The sequence below is a fragment of the Equus asinus genome, chromosome 5, assembly GCF_041296235.1.
Source record: "Equus asinus isolate D_3611 breed Donkey chromosome 5, EquAss-T2T_v2, whole genome shotgun sequence".
Lineage (NCBI taxonomy): Eukaryota > Metazoa > Chordata > Mammalia > Perissodactyla > Equidae > Equus > Equus asinus.
The window spans coordinates 28,887,151-28,908,110 of NC_091794.1; the positions used below are offsets into that span (position 1 = coordinate 28,887,151).

The 20,960-nt window shown below is 36.5% G+C and overlaps 1 protein-coding gene across 8 annotated transcripts in view; it reads left to right on the forward strand.

Moving 5' to 3' along the window:
* Positions 1-20,960, forward strand: part of ATP13A3 (ATPase 13A3) — an 81,532-nt gene that overhangs the window by 49,281 nt on the left and 11,291 nt on the right. For 6 of the 8 annotated variants that reach the window (XM_070509158.1, XM_070509161.1, XM_070509157.1 and 3 more), the window contains 12 exons: positions 632-756; positions 2,205-2,380; positions 2,911-3,033; positions 3,113-3,192; positions 3,808-3,850; positions 3,939-4,048; positions 4,352-4,448; positions 5,372-5,444; positions 7,049-7,226; positions 8,694-8,881; positions 14,099-14,187; positions 20,525-20,605. In XM_070509158.1, the coding sequence (XP_070365259.1) occupies positions 632-756; positions 2,205-2,380; positions 2,911-3,033; positions 3,113-3,192; positions 3,808-3,850; positions 3,939-4,048; positions 4,352-4,448; positions 5,372-5,444; positions 7,049-7,226; positions 8,694-8,881; positions 14,099-14,187; positions 20,525-20,605 (1,363 nt within the window). Of the gene's footprint in view, positions 1-631; positions 757-2,204; positions 2,381-2,910; positions 3,034-3,112; positions 3,193-3,807; positions 3,851-3,938; positions 4,049-4,351; positions 4,449-5,371; positions 5,445-7,048; positions 7,227-8,294; positions 8,444-8,693; positions 8,882-14,098; positions 14,188-20,524; positions 20,606-20,960 lie in introns of all 8 variants that reach the window. The other 2 variants (XR_011503215.1, XR_011503216.1) reach the window with 1 other exon arrangement.

Genomic DNA, 20,960 nt, shown 5'->3' on the forward strand with positions numbered 1-20,960 from the left:
GTAGATATTCAACTATTTGAAGGAATAACATCTTGATAACTATTGAATATTAATAAATATTCTAAAAGATCCATCTGCGGGTCCCAAGTAGATCTCATTGTCAGACTGCTAATACTTTTTCTATCACACTTCCAGGATCAAGAATTTGACCAAGAGTTTTATAAAATTTCATCAAAGACTTGATAATGAATCCAGTATAACTGTATCAAATGTTCTTGTGGTACAGATTTTTCCTTTTCTCTTAACATTTAAATTAGGGTATGCTGTATGGGGGACAGTAGAGAATAGATTTATTTATGCTTATTCGTTTTGTGGGTAGGATACAAGATGAATATTCCTTAGTACTAGAAGTGTTCAGTGTCTTAGCAAAATTATACATTTCTAAATGATCCTTATATTCCTATGTTTCAAAGGGTAAAATTTAATTTCAAAATGTATTTTTTGGAAATTATTTTTCCAGATTTAAAGTTTTTTAAATATTGAACTCATAAACTTACACTTTTATGGCTTATTCAGCATGTAAAATGTTTTAATATATAATTTATGACTTTTAAATTGTTTTATCAATATAGAGTGAGCATACCTGTTCTCTTGACTAAACGATTATGTGTTAAAATTTTTTTTTCTGCAGAGATGCCATTGAAAACAACATGGATTTTATGGGCTTAATTATAATGCAGAACAAGTTAAAGCAAGAAACCCCTGCAGTACTTGAAAATTTGCATAAAGCCAACATTCGCACTGTCATGGTCACAGGTTAGACTTTATAGAACAACACAGAAAAAATGAAGTGTGACTCTTAAGAGTTCAAATTATATAATATTGAGGAATGATTTATTTATAAAAGCATATCATTTGGTGACTCCGTCCTATGTTGTCCTATTTAAGCTCTGAATATTTTTCCAAAGTGTAAGGTGAATTTGCAATACTCTTGAGATCATTTGAAGATTTGTTTTCTCTACTAGAATAGAAGATTCTTGAGGGTTAAAAGTATGTTTTACCCATTTGGGGTCTTCTGCAGTTTTTAGAACTATGCCAGATGCATGGAAAATGATTAATAGATCTCTGTTAGAATTATATTTATGTGTATAAGATAGTTTATTATCATTGCTTGAATGTATAGTAGTGAAAACAGCCACTGTTTGTTTTTGTTTTTTGACTGTTACATCTAAGTGATTCTCCTGGTGTTATTATACTGCTGATAATATTAGATAATTTCCATGGCTTAGCTGTGTGAAATCGTGGCAGCACTTAAGTATTTTTTCCTTAGCAAATAATCAGATTTCAGATATTCGTTTTATGGAATTTATGTATTCAGTAAGAAGTATGTGGAAAAGGCCTGTGTACTTTTTATGTTTTAGACTCAGATCCATCTTATAGCATCCTTATTACCATGTAGCTGAAGTAAGTAACTTATTAGCATCCCAGCAGTTCTTGGTTCTAATGACTCCCCCTTCAAAGCACTGTGTCCCTGCCCCTCTTTCTGCCATGACAGACTATGGCTCTGTGTCCCAAGGTGGTCTGTCTGGTCACGAGAAGACCTCCTTGGAAATACTGTGTGGGAATTGGGGAAGAAATAATATTGCCCTTCAGTTCTGGTAGCTGTGGGCTCCCCAGACCTTTGCCTCTTTCTCCCCTAAGTTTATTTTTTCTTCTCTTGATCTGGTCCTTGCAGTGCTTCTCCTCAGTTCTTTCCTCTCGTGACTGAGACGTTGTCTTCCTTGCTTCTCTTTACTTGTAAAGATTGTATTCTTGTAATGTTGCTTATCTTTCTGTTTTGTGTAATGTTGCCTTTGTAGTTCTGTTTTTCTGTGATGTCGCTCTAGTATTCTTATACAAGCCACCACTCAGTCCTAGGTCATTTAGCAGCTGTTTATTGAGCACCTCCTCTGTATGTCGTGCTGTCCCTGGTGTTGAGTGGGTACTGCTAGTGTATGACTTCAAAAGATTAAGATTGAATTCAGCTTTAAAGTTGTTGAGACTGTTCTGACTATTTAGCGTACATGTGCTTGAATTTTTTGAGGCTTCCTTTAGTAAGTGTGTCCTGATTTTGTTGTTTTTAAACTCCAAGAGCATGACCATACAGTATCTTCATTTTGCCCAGCCCAGTCATGGGGGCTATAGTAGATTCTCAGTAAGTACTTGTTTAATATGTTCATGTTTCCATTTTAATTTTCATGTATTTTCAATATTTTGAAAATTAGGTGACAACATGTTGACTGCTGTCTCCGTGGCCAGAGACTGTGGAATGATACTACCTCAGGATAAAGTTATTATTGCTGAAGCATTACCTCCAAGGGATGGGAAAGTTGCCAAGATAAACTGGCATTATGCAGACAGCCTACCACAGTGCAGTAATTCATCAGCAATTGACTCGGAGGTACTGTCGAGTTGTGGTTTCCCTTTTGAAGCTTGCTTGTTTGAATTTAGCCTGAAAAAAATAAAAAGTGGTTCATTAAAACAAAACAAAACAAAAAATAAATGAAAATAGAACCCCGGGCCATCTCCTCAGAAATTCTGATTCATTAGGACTGGGGTAAGCCCAGGAATCTCAATGTTTAAATTTTGATATTTAGCCAAATGCAAGAAGCACAGTTTTAAAGGATGAGAATCCCAAATATTTATCCTATTTTAAAAGTAGTGATAAATGATGCAAGTGGTCCATAATATTCAGCTCAGTTATCTTTTCAAATTGAAGCTATTTAGCCTTCCTTAATTTTTTTTAGATAAACATTATAGATAGATTACCTTAAAATTGAATTTCCTTTTGCTTTCAATAAATATTAAACCCTCAGTGTCTTGTGTAAAATATCAAATGAAAGAATTCAGTTTTGGATCAAACATATTTAAAGTAGGATTGTGTTCCTTGGTTTGGCTGCCTAAATAGTCTTCTGAATGTCTCATACACAGGATATTCCAATGAAATTGGTCCATGATTGCTTAGAGGATCCGCAAGTGACTCGTTTTCATTTTGCAATGAATGGAAAATCATTTGCAGTGATACTGGAACATTTTCAAGAACTTGTTCCTAAGGTTAGTGATTTGGGTTTATGTATGTGTTCACATGAATACATTGTGAACAATATTTTAAAGAAATCCATATTTTTTCCAGTTGATGTTACATGGCACTGTGTTTGCTCGTATGGCACCTGATCAGAAGACACAGTTAGTAGAAGCATTGCAAAATGTAGAGTGAGTATTTGTGGTGGTGTTTTTTAAAATTTTTATGAATTGTAGTTTCATTTTCAAACCCAGAAAAGTAACTATTTCATGCATATATAATTATCACCTATGAGATAGGTGGTAACTTTGTGTCTCTTTAGAAAAGGCTCATGGGCTCATTGATTTAGCTGAAGTACAATATCAACAATTCTTTTTCTAGGTAATATCTATGGGGTGTAGAGTTCATTCACTCAGCTTGATGGACGCAACTTTATAGTTTTAGTAAAAAATTATTTCAGGTTTTTAAAGGAGAAATCTTTACTGACAGCCCTAAAAGTAACTGTTCTAAAGACTATACAGCCCAAGTCCTTTGCTCTAGAGGTTAGGAAATTGAGATGTCAAAAGTGATAAACTGATTTGCCCATCTTGTGACACAAAAAGGACAATAAACCAGGTCATTTGACTTGCAGGCTGGTGCTATTTGCAAAGCAACATTCCTGTAGTCATTGTAATGATAAGATTCATTAGTTAAACTGGGGGAATCTTGGTCAGTTAGCTGTTTAAAATACTGTATTGGAGAAATCTTAATTAAATGTTGTGTATTTTAAGAAATTAATCAATCTTAACCTAATTTTTATTTCTTAGTTACTTTGTTGGGATGTGCGGTGATGGTGCAAATGATTGTGGTGTAAGTATAGTTTTTGTGGTTTCTAGTTCTTTCTCTAGCCTAAGTCCCATTCACAAAACTTAACCAGTTTTCTTCTTCAAACCATTAGGCTTTGAAGAAAGCACACGGAGGCATTTCCTTATCAGAGCTTGAGGCTTCGGTGGCATCTCCCTTTACCTCCAAAACTCCTAGTATTTCCTGTGTGCCAAATCTTATCAGGTAGTACAAATTGAAAATTTCCCATTATCTCTTGGTAGCTTGCTCAATAATATAGGAAAAAATTATCATAGAATGTAATATGAATTTGTTTAATGCTGTATTAGTATATTTGATTTGTAACTTAGTCGCAACAGATTGATTGCCGCTCCTCATCTCTTCCACTTCTGCTTTGGCCTATTTCTCTTGGTAGAAAAGTGCTTTGTTGTAGCTGCTGAATGTTATGTTCACCTGTCAAGATGGAATTGTGGTTTGGAGGGGGAGTTTAAAGTGCTTTTGTTCACCTGCCAACGTTTCCTTTTACAGGGAAGGCCGGGCTGCTTTAATGACTTCGTTCTGTGTGTTTAAGTTCATGGCTCTGTACAGCATTATACAGTACTTCAGTGTCACACTGCTGTATTCCGTGAGTACTGACAGCGCCTTCAGGGATGCCGCTGGGTGTGAAGAGATTTAGATTAAGATATCGGGCAGGTGTTATGTTTGATTTTGAGTGCATCCATTACATAAGTAGCATGTGTAAGTTTTCCTTTACTGTATTTTGAGAAGCAGATTGAAAATCTCATTAATCTGGAATAACGTTTTCTTTAAGGCTAACAACTGTGGCTGAAGCCTTGTGAGTGTAAGTTGGTCGTGTTCTTTTTTTGCCTTTAGCGCAGGTTGGACGTCTTTCTCTGACAGCTCTTCAAAACGTCAGGCTGTGACACATTTCAGAATTGCAGTTAACTTTGCTACAAAGTGCTAGAAATTTATAGGGAAGGCCCAGAATGAGAAAAGATGTTTTAGCAATAACTTATAGGATTTTATGCTTTTGGAGAAAAAGTGTAAACGGTGGTGTCCGTAGGTACTTCGTCGGATTTTATGATTGACAGGATCTCACTTTAGATTTTTGTCTCAGTGAACATTGGTGACATCCCAAGGAATCTTTGTGAACTGTCCCTGTTCACCATTTGTGGAAAGTATCAGGAGGGATAGTGTTAGATATTAAGGAAGCTTCAAGATGCATATTTTTAAGAATGTTCAATATTGTGAGTAAAAGTTTGTGTTTTTGTTTTGCTTAAAAACTTTTAAAAGGTTCTCATTGAATGAATTTTTCGGCGATGCCTTTTATATTAATATGTTAAATTGAATATTTGCAAATATATGTTATTTCACTAATTTGAAAGGCAAACGTAGTTCAGTTTTTAAGCAGATCTAAGTGTCATTTTAAAGTTGTCATTATTGGGGGAAAAAACACTGAAACCAGGGGGGAAAAATACTAAAACCTGGGGAAAATGGTATAAAAATAGTTCCTGAAAACTAATTGTGTTTTGCAAATTACTTCTGTAGATCTTAAGTAACCTAGGAGACTTCCAGTTCCTCTTCATTGATCTGGCAATCATTTTGGTAGTGGTATTTACAAGTGAGTATTTTGTTCCTGATTTCAAAGCATATGAAATTCTGATGTGACTTATTAAACTTTGGTAAATTTACATCAACAATTATAACATAGTGTATACCTCTCCAAATTCCCTGTAAATATGTTCTTTTATTATCAGTTGTTTATGTTTTGCCCCAATTGTTATATTGTTCGCTCACCATTTTTTTCCTGAAGTATTTGAGAATAAGTTTGTGTTATCATGCCTCTTTGCCTCTGAATATTTTAGTGTATATTGCTTAAAAATAAAGCCATTCTCTTACATAACTAAACACAGTTACAAAGATCAGGAAATTTGACATCAATACATTGTTATCTAACCCAGCCCATGTTTAAGTTCTGTCGTATGTCCCAATAATGCCCTTTATACCTATCTTTTTCCCTAGTCCAGGACCTAATCCAGGCTCATGGACTTTGTTTAGTTATCCTGTCTCTTTGGTCTTCTTGAATGCAGAATAGTACATCAGCCTTTTTGGGAGGGCTTCTTGATGTTAACATTTATGAAAGAAGATAGACCAGTTATACGGGTTTGTCTGATGTATTCTCATTAGACGCAGGCTGTGAATTCTTGGCAGGAATATCACAGAAGTGATGCTGTGTCCTTCTAGGTACATCAGATAAGGAAACACAAGATGTTGGTTTATTATAGTATTGGTGGTTAACATCAAATTAAATAATGATGGTAATGAGATATGACCCATCTAATAAAAAAAAATTCCTAAGTCCATACTGAAAATGAATAAATAAATAATTGGGAGAGAAGGGAAAGCTATTCCTTATAATAAAATGCTAACTAGTAAATATAGAAGGAATGATGGACTTAGACCATGAAAAGACCCTGGTCTTATTGACATTTTAGGCCAGATAATTCTTTGTTGTGGGGGACATTGTAGGATGCTCACCAGCATCTCTGGCCTCCGCCCAACTAGTTGCCAGTAACACTTCCCCAGTGTGACAACCAAAAGTATCTCCAGATACGGCTGAGAGTGACTGAGTTAGACCGTTGTCACTAAAACTAGTGAATGAAAGTTTGATGAGGACTGGGATTTTTACACAATCTCAATATCTTTTTATAAATCACCTCTTTACAGAAAGAAAAATAGAAACTTTACAGTGGAGAAACTTGGTGGGCACCACCTCAATAAGCAATCAAAGCCTTGTTTAATGTCACTGTTATGTTTATATAGCTTCAAACTTCTGTTAATGTCTTAAAAGGAAGAAATATGTATAATTTTAGTTGTAGCTTTGTGATTAAAGATTCAGAAATAAATTCTCACTTATACATGTAAGGGTGGTGATTAATCTAAGAGTTTAGATGCTTTAGTATTCTTTTTACTTGTAGTGGTGTTTCCTCTGAATTTCAACAAATTACTGTAAAAAGTACTCATGAGGCATTTTTGGAAAAGCCTAAACTGTTAATTTTTACAGAATATTTAAATATGTATAATATCTGGCTTGGTTTTGGGACATTTTTCATATTAAAGATTTATTAGATGATTTTTTAAAGTTCCTAAGTGAATCTGATTATGTATTTTATAGTGACAAATTAATTTAGATACAAACCTTTCCTCTTTTTCTTCTCAATATAGTGAGTTTAAATCCTGCCTGGAAGGAACTTGTGGCACAAAGACCACCTTCAGGTCTTATATCTGGGGCCCTTCTCTTCTCCGTTTTGTCTCAGATCATCATCAGCATTGGATTTCAATCTTTGGGATTTTTTTGGGTCAAGGAGCAATCTTGGTATGAAATATGGCGTCCACAATCAGAGTACGTTGGTTAATTTATTTTAAAATTTTGTAGAATGTGTGTAACATATACACATATAAAAATAAGTCTAAAAATTTATATAAAAGTTTACATGCAGCTTGATTAAGTACTTAAAAAATTTGGCCTCTATTTGACTTTATGTCATGTAGGAAGATGGTCAGGAAGGGTCCTAATAATCACTACCACGATGAGGACATGGGGCTGGTTTCTTACTTTGCTCCTGAGCCTTGCTTTCCTAATCTGTCAAATGAGAAAGTTGAAATTAATCACTAGAGCCTCTTCTAAACCCAGAATGTTTGTGCTTCTGCCTTTTCTAGCCCTAGTTTAGGAAATGACATTTTAAAACCTAAAATTTTAAAAAGGTCCTAACTGCTTCTCCTATTTTTTAATTAACTAAACATGTAAGCTATTTACTAAGGTAATTTTGTAGAATTAAGTTTTCAGATGCAAACATTTATTTTTAGTTTACTTGATTAAGGGAGATTATTTGCCTTTAATAATTTAAGAAACTTAGCATTGCTGTTTGCTTTTATGTACATATAAATACTGCACCTGAAAAGGAATAGAGGGGATTGTTTTCAAGAATCTTTCCAGAGTTCATTTGTAGCGAAGTAACATGTTGGGACCCCTTGCCTGTGCTTATTGTAGTTGATGTTTTAGTAAATGCTCTTGAGCACTTCTCATTCTTGGTTCTTACGCGTGGTTGACAGTCCTGCCCACGTGGAAGTAGATGAGAGAGCCATAGCTCGAGGACATTGAGGGCCATCTCAATGCCAGGTGCTTTCTAGACAGTTATTTACACAAGTCATCTTATTTATTCCCCACAGGAACCCTGTGATGGAGCAGGTGGTATCCACTTAGGGGTTAAGACATGGGCTCAGAAATTAAATAGTATTTCCTCACTTATAGCCAAAAAGTGGTAGAGCTAAGGTCAAACCCAAGGTCTGTTTATCTTTACTATGCTGAAATTACTGCAAAAATTTAAAAAGTGAAGGGGGTTTAATAAAGTGAGGGGGTAGGGCCGGCCCCGTGGCCGAGTGGTTTAGTTCTCGCCCTCTGTTTCAGCAGCCCGGAGTTTCTGTCAGAGTGGACCTGGCACCGCTCATCAAGCCGTGCTGAGGCGGCGTCCCACGTAGCACACCCAGAGGCACTCACAACCAGCATGTACAACTGTGTTCTGGGGGGCTTTGGGGAGAAGAAGAAAGGAAAAAAAAAAAGTGAGAGGGGCTTACTGCTTAATGAAGTTTCTTCCAGTTTTTTATCTGATTGGAGTGTGACTAAAGAGAAAAAACCCTTCTGCCCTCTTACCTGTTCTGTGTAGCTTACCTTGATGTTGTTGGGTCTCGGGCCGTGAGCGGCACCTTATTTCTCTTTGCGTTATGGTAGTGATTCAAAGCAGTTAAGGTTGGTTTCTTTGGGGAAATGGGTATTGTGCTTAGTAATGTGAAATTTTTTTGTGTGTTTTAGTGCTTGTAATACAACAAGAAGCCTACATTGGAATTCTTCAGATTTGTACAATGAAACCGAAATTGATTCACGGAATATACAAAATTATGAAAATACCACAGTGTTTTTTATCTCCAGTTTTCAGTACCTCATAGTGGCAATTGCCTTTTCGAAAGGAAAACCCTTCAGGCAACCTTGCTACAAGAATTGTAAGTTTGCCATTTATTGTGATTTCTGTCCTGGTTCCCTTCTTTAAAAACAATGTAAGAAGAGTAGCATTAAAACTGTCCTTTCAAAGAAAAATAGATCTTCACAAATAGAATAAACCTAGTGATTTAGATGTTTCCTGTCTTGTTTTGTTCTCATGGTAGCTGCCACCCTAAAGTTTAAAAATAAAGCCACTAGTTCTAAACATTCCTGGTTTTCACATCCTATTACTTCTGGCTCCAACTTTTATTTTTACAACCCATTGCAGAGAGAGTTAGAATTAGAAGCAGGAACAGAGCTTCCTCAGTTGGAACAGTGGGTATCATACTTTCCTTCTGGGTGGTCTGCACAGCACCAGCTCTCTTTTCCTCATTTTTGACCCTGGTACAGCCTGTATTCACCTGGAATTCTTCATTTTTGTCACCTTTGCATCCACTGCAGAAGGGGCCAGTAGAATGGAGGCTTGTGCCTATGTAGATTGTCTGCTATGGCAATAGGAGATAGCATTGTGATTGATCAAAATTAAGGTTTATGGGGAAAAAAATCATTTATTATATATACATTGCCAGTTTTTTAAAAATTGAGAATATACTAATTAATATATTAGAACAACTTAATTTTTTTCCATATAGAACTTTAGACTTTTGCAGTATCTTGGAATGAATAGTAGTTATTCTTTGGTTGTAGTTGTGGAGAAATGCCACTGTTCTGGTTGGCAAGTGTCAGGTCACAGATTTCGGTATGTCGTAGGAGTAACAACTATTAGCATCTCTGTGTCAGTTAGAGTTTACAAAGCATTTCATGTACATTATCTTATCTGTTCTTTACTTCTCCCCTATGTGGCTTGTAGGTTTTATTACTTTCTATTTTGGACAGGTAAGACTGTTCAAATATATGTATCAATAATACTGAAATCTGTTTTTGCTTTTTCTCTTTTAAAAAGAACTCATATTTCCTATCTAACAAATAGAAGCTATGTTACTGAGAACCATATTAGAACTTTGCTGTGGGACGAAAAGCTTTCCCTGCAAGGTTTATCAATATACTTGTGAGAGACTTCGTAATTAAAGTTAACTTATTATGAGGTGAACTTAATCATTAAAGTTGATATACATGTTTATTTTTAGTTCAATATTTTTAAATTTCAAGGAAATATTGAGCATGCCAAGGGTAGCTAACACATCTATCAAAGAATAATACTTTGTTTACATAAAGAAAACTGGTGTTCAGACTGGTTGGTAAGCCAGACAGTCACATCAGGAAAGTTAATTTTAGAGATCTAAGTAAATCCACCCTCTCCATACTTCTCCAATTGAAAAAAGAGAGTATTAGTTGCCTGTTTTGCTTTTTTTTTTTTTTAAAGATTGGCACCTGAGCTAACAACTGTTGTCAATCTTCTTTTTTTTTTTCTGCTTTTTCTCCCCAAATCCCCCAAGTACATAGTTGTATATTTTAGTTGTGGGTCCTTCTAGTTGTGGTATGTGGGACGCCGCCTCAGCGTGGCGTAATGACTGGTGCCATGTCTGCGCCCAGAATCCAAACTGGTGAAACCCTGGGCCGCCGAAGCGGAGTGTGCAAACCTAACCACTCAGCCACGGGGCTGGCCCTGGTTGCCTGTTTTTTAAATACATCTTTTTTATTATTTGGAAAACTTCACAAAAATTCAGGTTATTTTATATTTCCATTTACTTTGAAATTGGCTTGAATAATAAACTCTATTGTTGATCACTGGACTATTTTTTTTAAAACGTGTTTTAGAAATTATATTTTAGCAAAAATATAGCCACAAAACCTTTGTCTTCACTATAAGCAGCTTGTGCATGTCTGTTAGTGGATAAACAGAAGTGCATACTGTCATAAAAGGTCTCCTGAAAAATACAATAGAAATAATAAAGTCAACATATACATATCTTGCTAGTTTTCACAGCTTGTTTTTTTGTCTGTCATTGGAGTCCCCTAATCTTGGAATATAGTTGTTACTGATAAGTAAGGAAAGGAAAATAGAAAATAAGAAAAGACAGAAATAAAGTATAACTGTATGGAGTAATATACAGTGTCGAGTGTAAATCTAGATGGAAATGAATGGGGGAAGGTTAAGGCTTCAGTGGAGCTGACATTAGCTTCTTGTTTTCTCCTACAGAACAGACAGTTAACTGTTGTTTGTTAGGACCTGCTAGTTGCTGTTCTCTATATCTAAACAGTATAATGTATTAGATCTATCTTGAGATTATTATTTTTAAAAAGTAATTTCAATGTTAGGCATTTTAGGCATTGTCTTCAGAGGTTTTTGCTTTCTTCTGGTTCAGTTTGATTCTAAATAAAATCTAATTTCAGTCAGTGGTTATCCATTTTCAACTTTAGCTTAGCCCAGTTATATTTTGTTGTTTGACTATGCTGTCGTTTCAAGGGCCATGATGATATGGACTTAATTCTTATACTCTCATTTAACTAGATGTGATTTCTGGCATTTGGCTTCAGTTTTTGCTACAATTTCTTACTTGATCCCTACAATTTACTGCTTGTGAAATCCAAGTGCTCTGAGTCTCTGAAGGCATGATTACCGAACTGCCAGCATGCCTCCATTTCGGGCCTTTGCGTTTCTTCCCTGTTCATCTGCCATGGCTGAATTGGTTGGAGCAGATACCTAGAGGCCCTGCAGGATACGGTGGCCTTTTAAAGACAAGTAACTGAGTGAGGAAGGGGGCTAGGAATAAAAACACTTGGAATTTGTAGTTACATGTTGGAAAATCCCAGTTAGTAATTTTAAGGAAGGAATGAGAGAGGAATATATCAGAGCCATAGACGAGTACTGTGGGTTTATTTACTTTATGGTAGGTTTTATTTTTGAGTCGCTTAACTAAGGGGAATGTGAACGAAATCCTCTATGGTGCCTTATTTTGATGCCATGTTCTGTCAAAAGGATCTGAGATCATTAACAACAAATCTGTGATGCCATAAGCTGAGACATGTTTAATAATAACTTCAGTTTACATATTGCTTTGCATGTTAAGTGCTTAAATCTACTCTTTTCTGCATGATCCGCATATCCCTAATTTATAGTTAAAATAATTCGACCCTGAATGACTTGTTCATATTCACAAAGCTTTGTGACAGAATCTAAAACAGAATCTAAATCTTTAAGTGAAGGAACGTTCTCCCCTAGCCCCCAAGCACCACCAACACAGCATTTGTTTCGATAGCTGAGGGTGAAGGGTGTTAGCTGCACTTGAGTAGGGTTACTGAGGAGTTGCTGACAATGCCGGGAGAGCCCAGGAGCTGAGAGCATCGTCTACTAGAAACTCACACCTCTCTAGGATGAATAACGGATTTTTCTATTCTTGGTTGAAATCCTTATTATCTTTTCACTTTGGTGGTTATATAAATCTGCCGGCCCTCCACCTCCCCTGTCAAATTCTTTTGAGTATTGCCACTTTTTCTCCCCTGGCTAAACAAAGGAAAGATTCAATTGTTTATTTTCTCCTTCACAGGGAAATCTTGGCAGAGTTTTAGAGGTGTGATCCTTAAAGGGGGTGGCTCTAGGAGAAAGACAGATGAAAATTTGAGAAGCACTGTTGAGGTAGATGTAAGAAGTTTCTGAGCCCAAGTAAATGTTTTTTTCTGGCAGTGTGTCAGAAACTAGATTGCAAATCTATTTTTGCTTATAATTGTAAAAATGCAATAGGATTTGAAAAGGCAAATTCATTTCTCCATTCATTATGGACTATTACTTTATTGAAACAAAACTTTTTCTGTCTCCATGTCTGTCTTTGGTATTTGTATTCTGACCATTTCTTTTTGTCCTTTTTCTGATTTTTTGGTCTTTTTTTGTTTATGAACTTCTAACTAGCATTTTCCACCTTTTTTTTAACTGACCATAATAACTATTTGAATATATAACTTATGTATTACTTAGTTGCTGCATTTGTTGAATAGAATGTTATGTTTCCTGTTTGCAATTTAGTAGGATGTTTTAAAAAGAAAAATCTAGAAAAAATTGCTGTTTTATCTAACATAGGCCCCAAAATTTTGATCATGTTGGTCAGTGGCTCATAGTAAACAAGTTTTCTCACTTTTGGCTTGAATGTTAGTGTAACTTTCAATTCAATGCTACTAGAACAATAAATGTATGTATTAATATATATATAAAACAATACATATATAAAAAACATAATATTTGTTTCTATAGAACAATAAATACTGGCCTGTAGTTTCAAACTGACATATTAACAAAGTTTATATTTACGAATGACTCCCACATTTAAAAATAGTATTCAGACCCATCCATCATTTACAGTCCATAAAATAGAATACTAACTCCCTTTCCCAATCTGAAAGCGTCATGATAGAGTTTTGGTCATATGTGGTGTCAGTAAAGTTTGATTTGTAGCTGACCTCAAATAGGAGCTTGTACATAAATATCCAGACCAAAGAAAAAAGGGGAACAAGGTAGGCGCTATCAGTGTAACTGGGAGATTTCTGAGCCTCTCTTGCGGTTCGTTGTGTGGAGCATGCTTGTGCGTGTGCAAGTTTATGCGCATATGCACCCAGTCACAAAATGGCCATGAGCAAGGAGTTTGATTTTTGAATTAGGAAAGTGTTAACAAAGTACTGTGGAATTTACCATTTCTAGCTACCACTTCAAGCCGCAGGGTTAGCCCACATTTAAAGTAGTAAATCAACTCAGTTTCTGGGCTTCTTAGCTAAGTTTTCTGTGGAAATATTTTCACAGAGCAAGTCAATGAAAAAGTAGGATTCACTTAACAGAAATACACTTATATTCAATTTAGAATGCCTTTATTTAGGATTATAACATACCTAATACTGAGAATGTTGTTCAGCATTTTTATAATCAACAATAATTGTCATTGCATACATATTTTAAATGTTAATCTCATTTTGCCGTATATAGTCTAGTCTCCTATTTGTGAATTATATATTGGCTTGATTATCTTATAAAGTAGCCGTCTATCTGGGACAAATACAAATAAATCTCCATAAAGGTCTGTCTCTTATTTTTATAAATGCTGATTATTTTCACATCACGTAAATGAATCCTTTGCGCTGAATGATATCACACCCTAGGCACGTACTTTGTATACTTCATTAACCTAAATAGAAGATTCAAAAGCAAATTTAGGATTGACAGTATACCAGTTGTTATTGTATGCCTTTTTATTTAAAGGAACTTCCTAATTTAATTGTTTTCCTTTCTTTTTCAGATTTTTTTGTTGTGTCTATGATTATTTTGTATGTTTTCATATTATTCATCATGTTGCATCCAGTTGCCTTTATTGACGAGGTTCTTCAGGTAAGGCTCCAGCAAATCAGTTGTTACTGGTTGTCTGAGGAATGACAGTGTCTGGGGTAGCAGTAGTAAGACAGTAATAGAAAAATGACACATTAGTGTTGCATGAAATTTACACAGCCAGTCAGACTTCTGCATGTTTGCTGGGGCTGAAGACCAAGCCCCTTCCTCTGCTCTTGTGAAAGGGGAAGGAGACTAAACTGCCTATGTGTCTTTTTTCCAGCCTCTCTTCTTTCCAGATTTTCTAAGATGCATTTATATTAACCCACAGGTACCCTAAAAATCATAAAGAACGTAATAAAAACAGAAGCTTTTATTGACTCTACCTGTTATTTTACTTTTCTTTCTTGTTTCTTCAGTCTTTGCTTCTAGTTCTATTTCCTTTTGTCTGCAAACAAATTAAATGCCCCTTCATCTTTAAAAATAAGAAACTTGGATCCCATTATCTGATCTGTCCTTTATTGACCTACTCCTTGAGTCATCTGCACCTGCTGCATCTTCTTCACTGTCCATTGAATTCTTAATTCTTCTTTTCATTAAAAACTCTATGAATTATGAAATACTTGTTTTATGTAAAAGAATATGCACAAACATTTAAGTTGTTAAGCATAAAAGAGGTAAAATAACACCCATGAGTCCATGATCCAACCTAAAAAAGGTAGCATTAGCAACACTAGCAAGGAGCTGTTGTGTACTTTTCTCCAAGCACCCCGAGGGAACCACTATTCTAATTTTTTACCCAATTGCCTTGCTTTGCGTCATACGCCTACCATATATGTGTGAAGTCATAAAAGATAATTTTGCTTGCTTTTGAACTTGATACTATCATGCTATCCATTTTTCTGTGACTTGCTTTTCCCCAACGTCATCCATGTTGACATCCATGTTTCACTGCTATATAGTACTCCACTATAGGAATATACTATAACTCATCTCTCCGTTCTCCGTTGGTAAATAGTTGGGTTGGTTATAGTCATTTCCTGTATTAACAGTGCTGCTGTGAACATTCTTGTCCATGTCTCTTAGTGTATGGGAGTGAGTAATGACATACCAAAGAGTAGGGATGGGGGTGGTATGGTACATCCCAGGTATAAGCAATGAAGGGGCGGTGCCTTGCTGTAGAGAATTTAAAAACAGCAATAAAGCCCACTACAAGTGCATCTGCTGTTAAATGCAATAAAGCCCACTACAAGTGCATCTGCTGTTAAATATCACCATGTGCTTGGAATTGTAAACACTATCCGGGGTAGAATACTCCTTCCATTACTTGGTACATCACCAGGGGTAAAGGGTTCCTCTGGTGTGTTCTAGTGTAATTCTGAGCATGTCCTCTTCAGCTTTCTAAGACGTGCCCATTTGTTTTCCACAGTGCTTGTACCAATTTACACTTCTATCAGCATATGAGATCTGTTGTTCCACCTCATTGCCAACAATGGCATGGATGTGAAGTGTCTAACGGATGTAAAATGTTATATTATGATGGCTTTAATATGCTAATTATGTTAATTTTACATTGCTAATGGCATAGAGCATTTTCTTTTTTTTTTAAAGAGGGGCACCTGAGCTAACATATGTTGCCAATTCTTTTGTTTATCTTCCCCAAAGCCCCCCAGTATATAGTTGTATATTCTAGTTGTAGGTCCTTCTGGTTGTGCTATGTGGGATGCTGCCTCAACATGGCCTGATGAGTGGTGCCATGTCCGTGCCCAGGATGCGAACTGGTGAATCCCTGGGCTGCTGAAGCAGAGCGTGTGAACTGAACCACTCGGCCACGGGGCCGGCCCTGGGATTGAGCATTTTCATGTGTTTATTGGCCACTTTTATTTCCCCTGTGGATTGCCTATTCATGCCTTCTGCCTATTTTTTCCTGTTAGGATGTTGTCTTTTTCTTACTTATTTTTAGCAGTTCCTAATATTTTGGCTATATATGTGACATATATCTTCTTCCAGTTTGTGGCTTATCCTTTTGCTTTATTTATAATATGTTTTTTAAAAACAATTTATAATTTTACAGTAGTCAAGCTTAACAATTGTTTTATGTTCTGTGCTTTTTATATCTTGGTTTGGCAGACTTGTCTATCTCATGGTTTAAAGATATTCCATTCTCATAGCTAGTCTTTAATCCATTTGGGATTAATTTTATGGATAGCCTTTGAGATGGGGATCGAATTTCTTTATTTTATTTCTTGAATACCCATTTGTCTCAGCATTATTTATTGAATAGTCTCATCTTTTCCCACTGATCCTTCAGTGATGCTTCTGTCCTCTATCAGTTTTCCATATATATAACTATCAGCCAAAGAGAGATTCTGTATTTTCTTCTTTAGTTCTCTTTCTTTCTCTGTGCCAGTATCACATTGTCCAAATTACTATGACTTTATAAGAAGTTTCAATGTACTGTTGGGCAGGACCCCTGTCCCCATCTCACATTGTTCATCACAGTCTTTTTTTCTTTTCTTTTTTTTTGGTGAAGAAGATTGGTCCTGAGCTAACGTCTGTTGCCAATCTTCCTCTTTTTGCTTGAGGAAGATTGTCACCAAGCTAATATCTATGCCACTCTTCTTCCACTTTGTATGTGGGATGCTGCCATAGCGTGGCTTGATGAGCAGAGTGTAGGTCCGTGCCTGGGATCCGAACCTGCAAACCCCAGGCTGCCAAAGCAGAGCATGCAAAGTTAGCCACTATGCCACCAGGCTGGCCCCCATCATGATCTTTTTGATTATTCACGAGCTTTTCCTCTTCCATATAGATTTTAAGTTTAACTTGTCACGTATCAGGAAAAGCTCTCTTGGAATTTTTATTAGAGTTACACTAGATTTATAAATAAATTCAGGAGAACTGATTTAGTCTCGCTTTCCATGAACAACATCTCTATCTTTCTTTAGATCTTCCTGAGTGCCTTTTAGTAAAGTCTGACAGTTTTCTCTCTGAAGGTTTTTATACAAGTTTTTGTTAGATTTATTCCTGGAGTATTATAGTTTTTGTTCCTCTGATAAGTATCTTTAAAATTAGACTTTTTGATTCTTGAATGTTAGTGTAAACAGTGCGATTATTTTGGATATTCATCTAGTATCCAGCATTCTTGTCAAACTTTATTCTTAAGTTTTTAGATTTTCTAGGATTTTCTGTTTTAGACAGTCATCATTTATAAATAACAAATATTTTGTTTCTGACATTTCAGTCCTTATGCCTTCTGTATATTTTTCATGTCTGTTAACCATATTAATGACAGTGATGTGTTTGTCTTGTTCCCGAGTCTAAAGCGAGTACTCCTAATATTTCACCACTGAATATGTTGTGGGCTGTAGGGTTCTGCTATATACTCTTTTATCAGATTGAGGAAGCTTCCTTCTATAATCTTGTTAACATAAATAGGTGTTTACTTTTATCTAATGCTTTTTCTTTACCAATTGAAATGATCACACAAGTTTTTCTTCCTGGAGAATGGTGATTTACAGTTGACTGATAATTCCAGCACTGAACTATCACTGCATTCCTAGAATAAACCCAGTTTGGTCATGATGCATTGTTTTTTACAACTTCTGAATTTGGTTTCCTATGATTTTGTTTAGGATTTTTGCTTCTGATTGCATGAGTGAGATGAGACTTAATTTTCCTTTCTTGTATGTTATTGACAGGTTTGTGCATCAAAGTTATATGAGCTTTATGGAATGAGTATCCCATGTTGTGGACTTTCCCATAATTTGATTACCCGCCTTGGATATTTAGGTTGTTTCCAGTGTTTTGCTATTATAAACAATGCCGTATTGCAAATCCTTGCACACTTCATTAAGGATAAATGTATATATAGAGGTTAAATGTGCAGAAGTAGAATTGCTTGGTCAGAGTATCTAGGATTTTAATTTTTATAAATGCTGTGTTATTGAACTTTGGAGACGTTGACAATGTATGGTCTCACCAGCAGTGTGTGAGTGCATCTGTTTCCTCACGTGCCTTGTTGAGGGATTTGGATAAGCACTTTAAGGAAAAGAAGAAAACAAAACAAAATGTTTATATTTCTCTCCTGCCGCACATGTCTGCTGCTTCACAGCTAAATTATTTCTTGAAAGAGTGCCACATTCAACTCATCTCCCATATAACCATCGCTAGTCTGGCTTCTGTCCCTGCCGTCTACTGAAACTGCCCTTGCCAAGACAATTAATAATAATTTTAAGTCCACTGGACTTGTCCCCTTCATTTTTTTCTTTTCGTCAATCTTTCTTGACTCCTCAGCAGTCTTTGACAAGTCAGCCATGCCATCATTCTTGAGACATTCCCCCTGGAATTTTGTGATGCTTTACTCTCCTCTGATTTTTTCCTCCTTTTGTGACTCCTCATTCTCATTCTCCATTGTAGTTCCAAACCTTCTGAGTGTTCCTTAAATGTTACTGTTCCTCACATTTCTGTAACGATCCCTCATATTATTCTATACGTTTGGGTGATCTTATCTATAGTTATGGCTTCACCTGTGGTTGCCATCTGTGTGTTGAAGACTCCCACCTTTACATCCTTAGCCTAGCTCTCCCAGCTGAGCTTTAGACAAGAGTATCCACTGACACACTGACTGTTTCTACATGGTTCACTCATCAGTTCCCTCACTCACCAGTTGTTAAAACTAAGCTCATTATGTTCTCTAAATCCTGCTTCGTCTCTTTCTTGGTACCGCTATTTATCCAAGTCAGAAGTGTGCATGTGTGTCTTTGTCTTTTCCTTCCTTTGCATAGCCAGTCTTTTGCTAGATTCTCAAGTTTCCTTCTGAATCTCTGTTTCTCTTTTTACTCCATTCCCATTTGCCACCTGAAAGGAAGCTGCTGTTACCTCTACTCACAACACTTCTGACACCAAATGTGTAGGGGTTTCTCCCACACCAGCCAATTCTCCAACTCTCTTGACACCAACTCGGTAGCTTAGAATTCAGTTCTGACACTAACTACATGGACTTAGTGCAGACCCTACAGGTTCAGAGCTCAGTCCCATAAGACTATGCCTGCACTTCAGACACCAGTTCCAAGTCCCAGGTTGTCACCTGTACTTCTGATGAACCAGCTATAAATCAGGGTTCCCACATCCCCTTCTCAGGTTTGATGATTTGCTTTAATGGCTCAAAGAACTCAGGGAAACATTTGCTTATATTTACAGGTTTATTATGAAGAATATAGTAAAAGTACAGGTGACTAGCCAGATGAAGAGGTACCCAGGCCGAGGTCTGAAAGGGTTCTGAGTGCAGGCGCTTCTCTCCCTGTGGAGTTGGGATGCATCACCCTCCCAGCACATGGATCAACCTAGAAGTTCTCCAAACCCTGTAGGTTAGGGGTTTTTTAATGGAGGACTCATCACATAGGCATGATCCGTTGTTTGTTCAGTCTCTGGCCCTCTGCCCTCGTTGGAGGGTGGAGGAATGGGCTGAAAGTTCCACACTTCTAGTCATGGCTTAGTCGTTTTGGTGACCAGCCCCCACCATGCAGCTGTCCAGGGGCCCACCACAAGTAGCCTCATCAGAACAAAGTCCACTCCTGATACCCAGGAAATTCCAGAGGATTTAGAAGCTCTGTGTAAGACACTCCTATCACCCCCATCACTCAGGAAATTACAGGGGTTTTAAGAGCTCTGTGTCAGGATCCAGGGACACAGACCGAATGCATGTTTTTCTTCTGCCGCCCACCACTTGAGTTCAGACTGCCATTGTCTCCGCATGGATCACCATAGCAGTCTCCACCCTTCAGATCCTTCTTGCTGGAGTTGTAGGCGTTTTTCTAAAACATTAGATCGTGTCAGTCCTCAGCACCTAGCATGGTCTCGTAGGCAAATATTTGCTAACTAAAAGCTTGAATGCATGAATGGGATTTTTTTTAATCTTTTATTTTTTAGGCCTTGGAAGTCAATCATAGATTTTAAAGTGAAAACTTAGATTGTATTTCTTAAATTGATCTGTACAGTTCTTTTGTGAATTTGTCTTTATAACTGTAGTTTTAGATAATACTTCATTATTAGATTGGTATCTGCCTCATTGTTTAAAGACAGGGTTTTATTTTAAAAATAGGGACTTAGTGGAAATTCATGATCTGGTAGAGTGTGGGCTTCTGCATCTGAGTGAGTAGGATTTGACTCAAGGCTCAGCCACCTTAACGTATTTTTTAACCCTGAGTTACTTATACTTTGAGTTTGATCATCTGAAAAGTAGATATAATGTCTATATTGTGGCATTGTTTAGGGTTGAGTAGATAATGGATGCGAAAGTGCTTGGTACCTAATAGGGATTCAGTAAGTTTGGAAATTATGATACAATGCTATAGTATCAACTTCATACTACAATTTTACGTTAAAAATTTTTGTCTTACAGATAGTGTGTATACCGTATCAGTGGCGTGTAACTCTTCTCATCATTGTTCTTGTCAATGCCCTTGTATCTATCATTGTGGAGGTAAGCACATCAGATAATCAAATGGCTTCCTTCCTTGCTGCTTTAGGATTCTTGGTGATTTCATGGTTATGGGGGAAGAGGACAGGTAAATTATGGAAGCCCCCAAAGAGTTTGTTTCATTTTAGTTAAATTCATTTAGCCTTTTCTTCTGACTTTTGTGATGAGCTGATAGTAGTCATATTAATCTTATGACTTAGCCGCACTCATATAGAGAGGAGAAAATAAGCAGTGAAGTAGCAAAAAGTAATGATTGATAGAAAGGAGAGAAGATTGGTTTTCAGGTGACACATAAACTGGTAAACCAGTGGCCATGAAATCAGAGTGGGCAGGTTCCACACCGGTCCTGTGATGTACA